The sequence below is a fragment of the Engystomops pustulosus genome, chromosome 7, assembly GCF_040894005.1.
Source record: "Engystomops pustulosus chromosome 7, aEngPut4.maternal, whole genome shotgun sequence".
NCBI lineage: Eukaryota > Metazoa > Chordata > Amphibia > Anura > Leptodactylidae > Engystomops > Engystomops pustulosus.
This window is the reverse complement of record NC_092417.1, coordinates 26,816,262-26,831,679: the sequence shown is the minus strand read 5'-3', so window position 1 is coordinate 26,831,679 and position 15,418 is coordinate 26,816,262. Positions and strand designations below refer to the sequence as shown.

At 38.9% G+C, this 15,418-nt stretch overlaps 1 protein-coding gene across 1 annotated transcript; it reads right to left on the bottom strand.

The window, feature by feature from the left end:
• Positions 1-2,567: 2,567 nt before the first annotated feature.
• LOC140070161 (embryonic protein UVS.2-like) lies at positions 2,568-15,135 on the bottom strand. The gene is made up of 14 exons (XM_072116498.1): positions 15,058-15,135; positions 12,781-12,808; positions 12,189-12,239; positions 11,699-11,758; positions 11,183-11,317; positions 10,967-11,084; positions 9,450-9,628; positions 9,221-9,302; positions 8,933-9,060; positions 8,680-8,795; positions 7,555-7,780; positions 6,707-6,825; positions 6,310-6,520; positions 2,568-2,971 (listed from the first exon to the last, which is right to left on the bottom strand). The coding sequence occupies exons 1-14, from the start codon at positions 15,133-15,135 to the stop codon at positions 2,568-2,570; spliced, it is 1,935 nt and encodes a 644-aa protein (XP_071972599.1).
• Positions 15,136-15,418: the final 283 nt, after the last annotated feature.

Below are 15,418 nucleotides of genomic sequence, written 5' to 3'. Positions count from 1 at the left end.
GTTGCTGAGCAACGTGGCGTCACCGGGGGCGTTCACCTCCTCCCGACTCCCGGAAGTGCTGTGTCACATGACCGGCACGTCACCGGAAGCCGACTGTAAGAGGGACAGCTCCGGAGACGCTACTTTGTAGGCTTGAGAAAGCGCCACACAAACCCAAACCACCCCGTATCCCATTCATACATCAATACCATCCGTTTATGTACAGGATACACAGGTATCAAGGAATTTGAAAACCCTTTCCTTCCCTGCTTTAAGAGACCCCCCAATCTCAAAGACAGATTGGTGAGGGCAGACATAGGATCCAACACAAGGATTCCCAGACAGACATTCTTGAATACTAGAAGACAGGGCACCTTTCCATGTCTCCACTGTGCTCAATGCACTAATGTCTAGAAAGGATGCTCTTTCACAAACCCACATACGGGTAAGCGATACCAAATTCAAGGCTACCACACCTGTGACTCTACTTATATGACTCTACCATATGGACATCAAACCTCCTGTTGCCCGTCCCCGCCCACTTTGCAAGTGCCGGTCATTCAGTCAATCAACTGAAATTCCAGGTGATTGACAGAGTGGACACCCCAAGGCGAGGGGGTGATCAAATCACCCTACTGAAAAAGAAAGAATCCTTCTGGATTCATACTCTACAGACTCTGGCCCCTGATGGTTTGAACAGACTACAACATCCAGAGCTTCGCATGAACTGAGTAACCCTTTGAATTCTCATTGTCTCTTTATTTTTCCAGTCTTTATTATTTTGTCTTTTATTGTATTCCTCATAGATATGTACACAGATCAATATAAATAATGTTGATGTTGAAATATCGATTAATCTAACCTATCACATGTTTCCTTTGCAGAAACGCTAACAAGAATCTATTGGTGGGCCACTGATGGTTAATATGCAATAGAACTATAGATTTAGACAATCACACTAACATATTATTACAGTTTGCAATATCTAAATTTCCTCCTCCTCGGTTCCAGCCTAACTACTAATACAACCTTTCAGCTCTAGTAATACTTTCAACTCATTTTTGCAGCCTTTCATAGTATCACATCTGTCAGACTTAGTCTGACAAGTAGCTCCCCCTCTCCCCCGGCAATTCAGTAAGTAAACTAACTGGTGGTACCACGCCATAGCAAGTCTAACCTGCTGTGCAACAGGCTCTGGTGAAAACCGGGTGCCATGGAGATTCCAGTTCCAGGTGTCTCCATACGTCATCGTGCACGGTGGTCCAGTGGGTCCTCTTCCTCTGGATCCAGGCAAAGAGAACATGTTAGGTGAATTTGGGACACTAAACTACCCAGAGGTAGTGTCCCATACTGTGTACCTACAGCGCCGCGCATGTGTCCAAGCCTCCTAGGGCACCTGCGCTAAATATTTTAAGAGACAGCGCAGGAAATTGGATAAATGCCCACCTCTTACTGAATTCCCCCCTGGATCTTTGTGCCTAGTGCCTCTGAGAAAGCTAATTAATGTGATTTACTGTGTGACTCCGATTCCGTTATTGACTCTGATCCTCTGACCTCCTGCCTATCCCCAACCACAAGTTTGCCTTACAATTCTGTCCAAAGTCGTGTCTGTGGAAAGACCTGGTGGTACCACGTAAGCCGACACCTGGGAATAGAGTCTAAGTGTAACATGGTTTTCACCAGAGCCCGTCGCAAAGCAGGTTGGTCTTTTTTGCGGCGGGCTCTGGTTAAAACCACGTACCACTTAGACTCTAGTCCCAGGTGTCGGCTTACGTCATTATCCGCGGTGGTTCAGAGGATCTACTACCACTGATCCTGACAGTAAGAATGGGCCATGGATTCCGCCAAGGTTTCGCTACCTGTTCTGGCTGATCTTTCCAGCATCGTGGCTCTTCAGTCCCAGCAGGTTGCCGTGCAAGTCTCGGACAAGTCTCCACCATGCTATAGCAGCTATTGTCGCCCCGGCAGGAGAAGCAGCATCCTTTTCCTGTGTTTCCTCTGCAGGACCCAGACTGCATCTATCCGTACCATCCAAATTCGATGGTGATCCCAAGTTGTGTAGGGGGTTCATCACTCAGTGCTCTCTGCACATCAAGCTTATGGCCATGCAGTTTATCACAGAGAGGTTGGAGGCAGCTTTCAAAATCAGCCTTCTCTCAAGGAAAGCTCTGGCATGGACAACACCCCTCTAGGACAGGAGAGACTTAGTCATGGCTGACTTCACCACAGTCCTCGCAGCATTCTGATCCGTCTTTGAGTAACAAGCCGGCATCTTCTGCAGAGACAGCCCTGCTGAACTTGCACCAAGGGGACTCTTCAGTTGGTTACTACGTGGTTCAATTCCGTACCTTAGCCTCCAAACTACACTGGAATGGGGCAGCCTTACTTGCTACTTTCCCTAAGTGAGTTTATCTCCTTGGCTACTCCGATAGTCATCAACTTCTCTGAACACCTCAAAGAGCTAGGCCTTCCTCGCCTTGCTCAGGTTTTTAAAAATCTACCTCTATCTTCCTCTGTGTCTGCTTCCGTGGAACTTATGCAGGTGGGGCTGACTTCCTAAGAGCGGACATAATGACATCTGGAGAATCTCAGCCTCTATTGCGCCAGTCCAGAGAACTTTCTGCAGCACTTTCCCTGCCTATCCTCAGCATCCTTGCATAAAGAGAGACTGTCTTTCTATGTACTTTTCCATTCCACATCTTACGTTCTATTGGGACTTCCGAGGTTACAGCAACACGTACCTGTTCTTGACTGGTAGACTGGGGAGGTTCTTCGCTGAGGTCCTGAATGCCAGTCTCGCTTCTACATGGCTCTCCATCCAGTGTCCGCCATGCCTTCTTCTGAGTCTTCCAAGTCGATGGTGGGTCTTCCTCCTGTTTATATTGACTTTGCTGATGTCTTCTCAGAGAAACAAGCGTAGACACCGCACCGACCCTACAACTACCCTTTAGAGCTGTTACCAGGCACATCTCCTCCACGAGGATGGGTATATCTATTTACCGTAACCCAGATCACAGCAATGTCAGCCTAAACGAAGGAGAATCTGCAGAAGGGTTTCATCCACAAATCATCTACTCCTGCTGGTGCAGGATTCTTCTACATTGCTAAGATGGCTCCCTTCGTCCTTGCATTGATTACCACTGTCTCAATGAAAAACCGCTATCCCATGCTTCTGATCAAAGCATTCAATTTTTTGACTGCCAGCAGGGTTCCAAGGTTTTCACACTGCTGGATCTGCAGGGGGCCTAAAACCTCATCTGTATCTGTGCAGGCGATGAATGGATGACTGTCTTCAATACTAGTGACGGACAATTTGAGTATCTTGTCATGCCTTTGCCCCAGCAGTGTTCCAGGAATTTGTCAATGATATTTTCAGAGACCTGCTCTACACTTGTTTCGTTGTCTACCCAGACAATATCCTGGTGTTCTCATCCGATCTGGAGTCTCATCAGGTCCGCGTATGTCATGTCCTCCGATGCATAAGGGGCCCACCATCTCTATGCCAAACTCGATAAATCAGTCAGAGTATAGTTACACCATATGTAAAGTGATGTTTGAAAGACAATGAAGAGAAATGCTGTTCCCCAGTGAGATAGTCAGAAGGACAGCAAAGTTGCTGCTAGTTCTGGTTCAAAGGCACAGAGTCCTTAGAGGAACAAATAATAACATAGGGTCTAGAAATACCAGAATAATCTTTGTGCGCTACTTAATTTCATATAGAAAGTAGGTAGTAACATGAAAATACATTTGTATTCAATTAGACATTTATTTCACATATATGTTGACAAGCGACAACAGGTTTCGGGGATGTATTACCCCCTAAATCAGGTCCAATAATGGACCACTCTATAGGTCTACTCTATAATTCAATAATCATTAGAAAGCATGTAGAGAATCTACTTGGCCCCATTCATACTACCAAAAATGTAGGACAAGTCCAGTATTTTATAGAATTGCACCATGGGGAAGCGATGCTTGGGGAGTGCTCACTGTACCTCCCTTCTATTCCCAGCTGTATGCTATTCCCGGAATCCAGTCCAGGTAAGCTCATGGCTGTGTAAATGAAGCTTTAGTCCTTTGCCAAGGAGCAAGTTTTGTCTGAATCACTAATCAACGGACTTATCTGACATGTGCAGTTCAGTCCAGGGATCAAAGGTTTTTTCCGGAAAAGCCTCCAAAAACATGGAGAGTTTCTCAAACCGAACTCACTCAAAGACAACTAGCCTTAATCCCTTAATACCACTGCCATTTTTCATTTGTGTGCTTTCATAAAATATTCCATGTTGTGTCTTGGGAAGCTGGACATGTGTCATTTTTACTTGGGCTTTGTTTTTACAATATTCACCCTGCACTCCAAATGACACCACAAATGTATTCTTTGGGTTGGTATGATCACAGACATACCAAATTTATATAGATTTTATCATGTTTTAATAGATTTTAAATTAAATTAGAACCTTTTATACATAAAAACCTAGATTTTGTAATGCTTTCATACATTTAAAAAAATTAAAACCTCCTGTACAAAATTTTTTTTTTTGATTTTGCCGTCTTCTGGCGGCAATCACTTTTTCATACATTGGTGTATGGAGCTGTGGGTGGTGTCATTTTTTGCGGCTTTTGATGGCGTTTTCATTGCTATCACTTTTCGGACTGTGCGACCTTTTGATCACTTTTTATAAATTTTTTTATATTTTCCAAAATGGCAAAAAAATTTCATTTTTGACTCTGGACGCTATTTTCCGTTACGGGGTTAAACGCAGCGAAAAAACGTTATTATATTTTGATAGATCGGACATTTTCAGACGCGGGGATACCTAATGTGTTTATGATTTTTACTGTTTATTAATATTAATATCAGTTCTAGGGAAAGGGGGGTGATTTGAATTTTTAGGTTTTTTTATTATAATTTTTTTTTTTAAAACTTTTTTTTACTTTTACATTTACTGTTTTTCAGACTCCCTAGGGTACTTTAACCCTAGGTTGTCTGATCGATCCTACCATATACTACCATACTGTAATATGGCAGTATATGTGCTGATAGCACATTGTAATGAATGGGTTAAAACGAGACAGCTTCGGTCCTTCGTGAGGCCCAAAGCTGTCATGGCAACGGATCACCGCTCCCCGTGACATCATCGGGGAGCGATGATCCGCGGCAAGATGGCGGCAAAGACTTACCGGCTATGGAGAGGGCTCAGCCCGCGAGCCCTCTCCATGCACCCGGAATCGGCGCACGCCGTACTAGTACGGTGCGTGTCGGGAAGGGGTTAATATTTTGGTGTACGGAGCAGTGTAAGGTATAATTTTTTGGTGGACAAGATGATATTCTCTATGCACCTATTTTGGGGAATGTACAACCTTTTGATCAATTTTTATTCAAAAAATTTGGTGGTGCTAATTGGTGAACAAGTGGCTATTCTGACATTTAGATGCTATTTCTCATTTCAGGAAAACAATTTTAATATTTTGATAGGTGGACATTTTGGAATGTGATGATACCAACCATGTTTATGATTTTGCTTATGTCACTTCTAGGGAAAGGAGGGTGATTTGAACTTTATTTTTAAACTTTAAACAATTTTTTTAAAACTTTTTTAAGAAATTTCAACTTTTTTTAACTAAATAAAAATTACTTTAATTTTAGACCCCCTAGGGTACTTGAACCTTATTTTATCAAAAGCTATGAGCCTGGACCAGGCCCTTATATCACACATTAATGCCTTACTAGCATTTACATGGCAGGCATTATCACACACCCTCCCATTATCACACACAGATATTCATGCTTTGAAAATGATTTCAGACTGAACATATCATAGATCATGCAAAAAGAAACTTTATTGAATTACTTTTTATCCACAAGACAAGCGAGAAAGGGGCAAGAGAAAAGTAATAATTTCTTAATTGGTATATTTCTATTAATTAAGATTCGATTTATTGAAAGAAAGTCAGTAGCGTAACATTGATTAATCTTCAGTATTCATGTAAAATCTTTTTAGATCAAATCCTCATGAATTATGTTACTGTCCGATGCACGGCTTTTATACTGTGAAGAAATAGACAGACAGATATACAGTATTAGACACTCTTATCATTCTGAATCTACACAATTTAAGCCATGTTATTTTTTTATGACAATCTGGTGAAAACTAAAAGTTTTTGTTTTACTGCTAAGGAAAAAATAAAATATATGGCTCTGGGAGATTTATTATAGGATATTTTTGGTATTTTTGTTCATAAAAATCTCTATACAAAGTGATGACAAGCTAAAAAACTGCATGTAGATGACCGTATCTGAGGAATATGGGACAGATCTGTAATACTCACCAAATGTATAGGACGCTTTAAATCCTTTATACTCTTCAGCCTTATCACTAGCAAATCTCAGCACCATGTTATTCCCAAGAGAGGTCAAGACTGGGAACCTTTCATTACCACATGCTGGACCATATTCAATGATGCCATCGGTGACCTCTACCCTGTCGTATTGGCACCATCGACCATCTTCTAGCTCAAGATCAGTAATGGCCAACTGGACCTGTAAAGATCAGAAAGGAACAATGTAATGTGATCATAATATAATTGTCATCTAGTGTAAAGGATAAGACTATAACATGTGAATAATTAATGAGCTCACTGTACATTATTATACAGTGTTAATTTAGGGAAGTATATCAGTATATTCTATATTTCTAGAACATAAATCTATTAAAGAAAACTTTACCTTCTTTCCAACAGGAGCTGTAATATTATAGATGCAATCCAAGTTTGGTGGGTAGTTTTTGGGATGTCCGGGACTGGTGAAGACTCTGTTTGGTGTATAAAAGGTTCCTCCACATCTCACTAAGGGGAATACAATTTATTGTTATAATATTTGTACAAAAAGTGTATCTATAATTATATTTTGTGATTTGTATGCCATAGTTCCACAATCATATATTGTAGTCTATGGAAGGTCCCAAGTGTGTGATCATCATGCCTACAAGCCTTCCTAAGCCTCCCAGCTGCCATAGTAAAGGCAATTTCCCCACAGGAGATCCCTTTACTTACTATAACTAAAATGAATGTAAAAGTAATTACAAGAGGAATTTATAGTCTTAAATTTTATTTTTAAACTAATTCTAAATCTTTAATTGTCCCATGCCATAACTTTAACTCACTTTGCCTAGTACTACTGTTTATCAAAATGTATAAACCCATTTACTAAGCTTAAGTACAACATTAAAAAAAACAAAAAACATTTGGCCTTATCATGGTCCATTTTGGGAATCCAACACTGTGGGGCAGATTTATCAAGTTGTCTGAAAGTCAGAATATTTCTAGTTACCCAAGGCAACCAATCACAGCTCAGCTTTCATTTTACCAGTGCTCATGAATATTTTAAAAGGAGGCTGTAATTGGTTGCCATGGGAAACTCTTAATATTCTGACTTTCAGATAGCTTGATAAATCTGCCCCTATGAGTTTAATGCCTAAAATAGAAGGGCTTTTGGATTAGCATGTTGTAACATTGTAATTGGTAAAGCAAAAATAAAGCAAAAATGTTTTTGAGAATGTGAATGTAGGACTATACCCGAGCTGTATGAAGCTTTGAAGCCGACCCCAGCAACACTGCTATCACTGGAGAACTCCACCAGTAATTGGTTAGTAGTTCCAACAATCGGAGGTATCCGTCCAGTTCCACAGGTTTTGTCCAGCAACACAGGAGATCTCTTAGAGGGACCATCATAGATCTTCACGTAGTCTGATTTACAATTAGGAGATGACTGGAGATCAAAGGCATCAAAGTTCAATGAAACCTGGAAACAAATAGATATGAACTCAAATTAATGAACAATAGTGTTAAAAAATGTCCTAAAGTCTATACTCTCCTTGTTGCTGCCTAGATCTACTTTTCAGTTTCTGTCTTTACTTATGATCTGCCGGGGAGACAAAGGAGCCAGTCAGCCAGCCATCAGAGTTCACAGTCCGATTTGTAATCACATCTTGCCTTCTCTTCCAGGCAGATTGTAATTTTCAAAAAGAATGTCGGCTTTCAGATAACAGTCACATGTAAACATGGAGTACCTGGAAACCGGAGGAAACCCACGCAAACATGGAGAGAACATACAAACTCTTTGCAGATGTTGACCTGGGTGGGATTCAAACCCAGGACCCCAGTGCTGCAAGGCAGATGTGCTACTCACTCAGCCAATTAAAGAGAAGGATTATTCTTCTATGGACATTATACTACTATTGCAGCCTAAAAGAAAAGACGGTAGGGGGCAAGCACACAGGGAATGAACAGAACTATGTAACTTTGTGTCTTTTTTGCCATTGCATCTTTTTTCCTTCTTTCATCCCTACGACATATTGTCTGTAATATCACCTGGGTGGGATTCGAACCCAGGACCCCATTGCTGCAAGGCAGATGTGCTACTCACTCAGCCAATTAAAGAGAAGGATTATCCTCCTAGGCACATTATACTACTATTGCAGCCTAAAAGAAAAGACGGTAGGGGGCAAGCACACAGGGAATGAACAGAACTATGTAACTTTGTGTCTTTTTTGCCATTGCATCTTTTTTCCTTCTTTCTCTTCCCTACGACATATTGTCTGTAATATCTCCGCATATATTTATTTTGTTTTTAAAAAAATCTTTATTTCTGAGAGATAATTTTGGTTCTATGTGACAGGTCATGCTTCTTAAGTACTGTACCTGTCCTGATGGTGTTCTGATCAGCCAAACACAGTTGGCACCATGGGGGTAGGCTGATGGGTAATTGGCTGAGGTCAGAATTCCACTGTCCTTATTATGTAACGTGGCACAGACATCTAAAAGAGAAAAAAGTAATTCATGTTATTGATTGGATGATAACATAACATGTATAACATCTCTATTGGTCCATTATGATTCACAGATTACAGAGTGAAACGTTTTGGGTAAAGGATTTGAAAATTGTAGAACTTACTGCATTGGTACAATCGATTGATTTTAGCAACATCCAGAACACTTATACCATCACGTTGTCCAATTCGGACATTTGGGTTTCGTTTGGGTACAATGGTGAGTTGTCCTGAAGTGTTAGAGAATGCCCAACTGGGAGATACCGGAAAGAGAGGAACAAGATTGAAACATGAAATTGTGAGATTATTATCCATCATATGAGAAAATATTTCATGTCATTATAATAATAACAATTCTTACATTTATAATAATTACATGTTATCACTAATAAAGAAAGAAATTGTGGTTTTACCTTTCATAATGCATCACGGATTCAAAGTCATACTCCAGGCCAAGATTATTGGTGTTGACTTTTCCAAATTGTGACCAATCACCTATACAACGATATAACTGTATTAGTCTAGTAATTGGGATGTGTCACTCGTTTTAATTGTTGTCAACTCTTATCACATATTTTTAATGATAAAAACATCAAATATAAGAGATAATATATAGGATTATATTTTCAGTAAGTTCCTTACCTGGGGAAATATACTGGTAGTTGATGGTGACATAATTATCCCGGTCGCTCCTCCTATGTTCATGGTTGAACCCCAGCACATGGTTTAGCTCATGTTGTACAGTTCCTCTATACATACAACCTGCAGTATCTAGTCCAACCCACTGACTTCCTCCTATTCGCCCAACATATGAGTAACACCTGAATAGATATGAAAATGCTTTATTTTTTATATTTGGTGAGACGATTCTCAAAGTATAAGCAAAAAGAAGGACATATTGTAGAAGTAACAGAAAATTAAATTCTTTTCTCGTTTTTTGCCATGCATAGATAAATGTATAAGTCAACAAATCATCTATTGTGTATGATAATGTTTTAGTTTTCAATCAGCAGCTAATGTTGTAGGAAAAAATTGGAATTGTTGGACTTCAAAGGAAACTTGTTACCACTTTTTACCCCATTTAGTTACCCCGCCCATTCCCCCTCCGGTGGGGTATAAAATATTCCAGCTAGAATTCCCTCTTTTATATATAATTTATCTGCAATAAAAAAAATTCCAAAATCATGTAAAAGATAAGGTGAGCAGAGTCATATTGTGCCTGCCGTGAGTCAGTTTTAGACTCTATGGGGGGTTTAACTTTTTTTCTTATATTTTGGGAGGTCTTCATTATTAGCAGGGATATCTGCTAACTTTTTTTTACTTTATTTTTTATTTCAGCTACAAATCATCTTAAAGTTACATATTTAACATAAATCTACTATTATCAACAATGTACTGTAAAATATTATAGTAATTAATTATAGTTGTACAATCTTAATTATTAATATGTTTTATGTTGTAAAAGCTTTTTTCTTTTCCTATTTTCCAGTAATCTCCTCCCACTAGGGGAGTGTAACTTGAGATGTCGATAACATCAGGTCTATAGCACCACAAAACATTTTACATCATATTAAAAACTAAAAAGAGAATGTGCATTTGGGTCCAAAATATAACAATCTTTACATCAAGAGTTACCAACCTCTATAAACCACATAGAAAGATGTGTATTAAAAAGAAACCTCTTCCTATTACAACAAGCAGTGAATATAATGGGGCACATTTACTTACATTGCTGCTGGAGTTCAAAGAAAATACATTGTTCGACGATAATGCGCCGTGCCGCAATTTATTTAAATCTTGACCCGAAGACATGAAAGTGTTGCTTCCCTCTTTAGATCCAACATCTTTTAGGTCATCATCTTTTTAGCGGTGTATCTTAGTGGATGGACTTGTGACACAATTTGAAAGCTAAATCCCGTGCTCCGTCTGAATCAGTCGGACAATGCGATGACACGCCCCCCAATTTGTGTAGCAAGGAAGCCGGTACACAGGGTCACATGCGCCACAATCCCAGAACATACACTTCTTAAATACATGTGCAAGCCGTTTTAGCCGCAAAACGGTGCACATTCCGATAAAAGTGAGCGTGCAACCCTTAGTAAATGTGCCCCAATGTACTTTTTATACAGAAAAGAGATTATATAAATAGATAAACCTACCCCTGTCTGGACACAATGTTGAGGTAGTCTTTCTCTGTTGTTCGATTTACAAATCTAACACAGGTGAGCGTCTCATATTCATCCATGGCAGTCTGAAACACTTTGAGATGAGAATCCCCTAGAGGTAAGAAGAATATATATATATATATGAAGGATGGAAATATATACAATAAACAATTTCCCGTTATGTTTGAAATAAATAAGAAAATAACTGACCATAATCAGAGGAGAGGTTGTAGGGTACATAGACTAGCCCGTCTGCAGATTTGGTCCAAAAGCACTGTGTACAGTCACTAGCACTACGTCCACTTTTTATCAGTATGTCTCCATCGTGTACAGGCTTAGAAATACCTAAAGGCAAAATATAAGAACAATACTGATACCACTATATAAGTATACATTAGTGTCCACCAACCTCCTTGTTGACATTTCTGGCTGGGCTAAGAATGTTTGCAGTCATGTGACTTCCGTCGAAATTCAGTGGTTACAGAAGCAGAAAAGTTACGAAACATTGAAATTTATTTTGGCCAAAGCCAATGTCACATGACCGCCAACACCACCAGCTCATAGTATTGATAAGGAGACCAGAGACAAAGTAACTGAGATTAGACTTTCTTTATTACCCCCTCTTCTCGAATCCTAGAAGCTTTTCCATTTTTTTACAAGAATTATTTAGTTTAGACTTTCTATCATCTTATCATCAGTTTACTTCTACTGTACAAGAGTTGTTACCTTTATTGGCCGCAGCTATTTTGCTGAAGGTTCCCACAAGTTCTTCTCCATCTTTCACATCTGTAATTTGTACAATTACATATATAGTGAGATTATTATTGATTAAATATTGATCTTCAGTAAATAAAAGAACGTGTTAAATAATATTCTTAGCTGTAACTCTACCAATAACTAAAATAGCAATATTTAACAGATTTATTGTTAATCTTTACTTTATCAATATAATAAAAACATTAATATATTTAATCTTTATTTTTGAACAACAATTCATTACTAATAAAATTTGGGACATCAAAAAAATAAAAACCAGATGGTCAGAAAATTTAGAAAATATCTATCCTGTCACATGGAAAACAAAGCTGGCAGGGCAATAAAATGGTTTACGGCTTTGGAAAGTAGATTATAAAAAGCCAAAAATTAAGTGTTAAGTCTAAAAATGATTTGTGGTGAAATATGTCATCTCTATGTATGAAATAGGGTAAATACTTACTTGTGTTAGGATTGGAATTGGTATATTTCTTAATCTCATCTAATATTTTTTCTGTTAAAATTAAGGAAAATTGGATTCATGATTAAAACATTTAATGGAAGGGAAGCACGTTCTAATGACTAGCATTAATCAGTTAGATCAAATATGATTTTTATAAAATGTTAGAATAGTAAATATTTTCTAAATTAATAAAATATTACTGATTAAGCTACTGAATGTGTTATTCATAGAATCTTAGGAACAAATAACTCCACCATGTTCCCAATGTAGTATTTTGGATTATATATACAATAAAACAATGGGCCTGCTAGATCTTCATAACTATTGTTATCCCTTACTACATCAAAGGATGAAAATATTGGGATCTTCTTCCTAATTAAGTGTGATTTTATTTAGTTTAGGTTCATCAAAAATTTTGAGACCATTAGACTAGGGTTAATATATCAACACAATCTCAAGCTTAAGATAATCTTTTGTAAGTTATAGGGGGAATGCATTGCAATTAGTGCTTAGTATAACAGTACACCAGGAAACCAGAACTGAATTTGGCATGCCACTATAAAATGTACCTAAATACAGAAAGAGTACTTACCATTATCACCAAAATCATGTACAGGCAGCTGTGGGAAGAAGAAGATTTGTAATTATTCACATTATTCCTTTATAAGAGATTCATGGAGCTTTTTTGTTCTGTAAAGTATGTGTATTATAATCCACATCTGCAAAGTTTCGATTATCTATGAATAATAATAATAATATAATAATCTTTATTTATATAGCGCCATCAAATTCCGTAGCGCTTTACAAATCATAGGGGACATATACAACTATATTACAATACAAAGAACAAACAGTCATATGGAACAATAGGAGTGAGGGCCCTGCTCACAAGAGCTTACAGACTATGAGGATGAGGGGGTGACACAAGAGGTTGTATAATGGTCCAGCCATTCTTTATAAGGGAACAATATAAAATAATTTAATAAATAATTTACTAAACAACGATGTTGCTGCTTGAACCAGCCATCAGCCGCCATCTTATTTACAGGGTCCTAGGTGAAAAAGACTGCAGAGAAGCCTAGAGCTTGATATATATCAGCTGTTTGCCAGATAACAGATGGGAGATAGGACATAGGATGGATTAGTAAAGGGAGAGTTGACATTTCAAGCAGTTAGCGAGTGTGATAGGCTTGCCTAAAGAGGTGGGTTTTAAGAGCACGTTTGAAGCTTTGGAGGGTGGGTATTAGTCTCAGAGTCTGGGGAAGGGCATTCCAGAGAATTGGTGCAACTCGGGAGAAGTCCTGGATACGTGCATGGGAGGTTCGAATTAAGGTAGAGATTAATCTAATGTCACTGGCAGATTGAAGAGCACGGGAAGGGCGATAGACTGAGATGAGAGAAGAGAGATAGGGAGGTGCAGCATTATTCAGAGCTTTGTGGATGAGGGTTATTATTTTAAAGTGAATACGAAAGGAGACAGGTAGCCAGTGCAGTGATTGGCACAAACTGGAGGCATCCGTGTAGCGTTTGGCCTGAAAGACGAGCCTGGCTGCTGCATTAAGAATGGATTAAAGAGGAGAGAGTTTAGAGAGTGGAAGACCGATTAGTTGGGAGTTACAGTAGTCTAGTCGAGAGTGAATAAGTGCAACAATTAGCATTTTACAAGTTTCAAATGTCAGAAACGGCCAGATTCTGGAGATGTTTCTGAGATGCATATGGCAAGAGCGAGCAAGAGATTGAATATATGGTAAAAAGGAGAGGTCAGAGTCCAGCACAACCCCAAGACAGCGGGCCTGCTGCCCCGGTGCTATAGTGATCCCACAGACCGAGATGGCGAGGTCAGGGTTGGTTTGGTTAGTAGATGGTGGAAAGACAAGAAGTTCAGTCTTAGAAAGATTAAGTTTCAAGAAGAGAGAGGACATGATGTTAGAGACAGCAGAGAGACAGTCACTAGTGTTCTGGATTAAGGCAGGGGTGATGTTACGTGCAGAAGTATATAGCTGGGTGTCATCAGCATAAAGATGGTACTGGAAACCAAATCTGCTGATGGTTTGTCCAATGGGGGCAGTATAGAGGGAGAAGAGAAGAGGACCTAGGACTGAGCCCTGAGGAACCCCGACACTGAGAGGGAGATGAGAGACACTGAAAGTGCGGTCAGAGAGATAGGAAGAAAACCAAGAGAGTGCAATGTCCTTTAGGCCAATGGAGTGAAGCATCCTAAGGAGCAGCTGGTGGTCCACAGTATTGAACGCTGCCGATAGATCCAGAAGGATGAGCAGAGAATAGTCACCTATGAATCTTTTGTCAAGCATGAAAGATACTTGGAGAATCCAAACATTGCAGATGTTATGCTCAGATGAATTTAAAAATCAACTTTTTTTTTACTTTATTGGATACTGTGACCTCTTTGTATTGATTGGTTTTAGGTGGATTCGAATGCCAGGATCGCCAGCTACGAGCATCAACTACATAAGTATTTCCATTGGAAAGTGGGGGTTGCTGTCTTCCTTCTTTTGTGTAATATCTGACTTCCGGTTACACAAAGTTCCAAGTGATAAAAGGCTTCCCCCGTATAAAATACGGTCAGCCAGTCAGTAACTATCTCCGACTCTGGATCAGCCAAGTACAGAGATAATAAACTATAAACTGCTGCTTTGTTTAGTTATTTGTAATGAAAGTAATAGGTAAAGATTTTAGCATAACTAGAGAAATTGATCTGAAATAGCAGCAAAAAAATGTAAACCATTAAAAAAATTGAAATACAGAGAAACGGATAAAAAAATAGATGCAGAAGTATAGTAATACAGACATACGAGTAAAAAATGGATGCAGTAGTATAGTAATACAGACATACGAGTAAGTATATTACCTGTTGTGATGGGAATAGAGGGACACCTACTACCTGATCTGCTACGAACATTAGGAGAAGGAGGTAAATTTTGCCCATGATGATAAGATTTCTCTCTACTGTTCAAAGAATTTGTCTCTCTGTTGAGAGGAATACTAATCTTTCCGTCAGATCTGCCTTATATACATGTAAGAGATGGAAATCCATCCAATCACAAAGCAGAAATAACAATATCTGTTCTGGCAGGGACATGCTTATTACATGTGTATAATTATCCTATATGACCACATTGTAACTACTATGAAATTACTATTAAGCCATTTATAAAGCTCCATGGAAGTCACATTTGCGTAATATTGACAATTATGTTAGATTTAGTTGT

Coding starts and splice junctions, on each gene's coding strand:
- LOC140070161 (XM_072116498.1), bottom strand. CDS start 15,135: ATGGGCAAAATTTACCTCCTTCTCCTAATGTTCGTAGCAGATCAGGTA. Junction 11,759..12,188: donor CAATTCCAATCCTAACACAA/GTAAGTATTTAC, acceptor TACAAATTACAG/ATGTGAAAGATGGAGAAGAA. Junction 8,796..8,932: donor CAATCGATTGTACCAATGCA/GTAAGTTCTACA, acceptor TTTCTCTTTTAG/ATGTCTGTGCCACGTTACAT.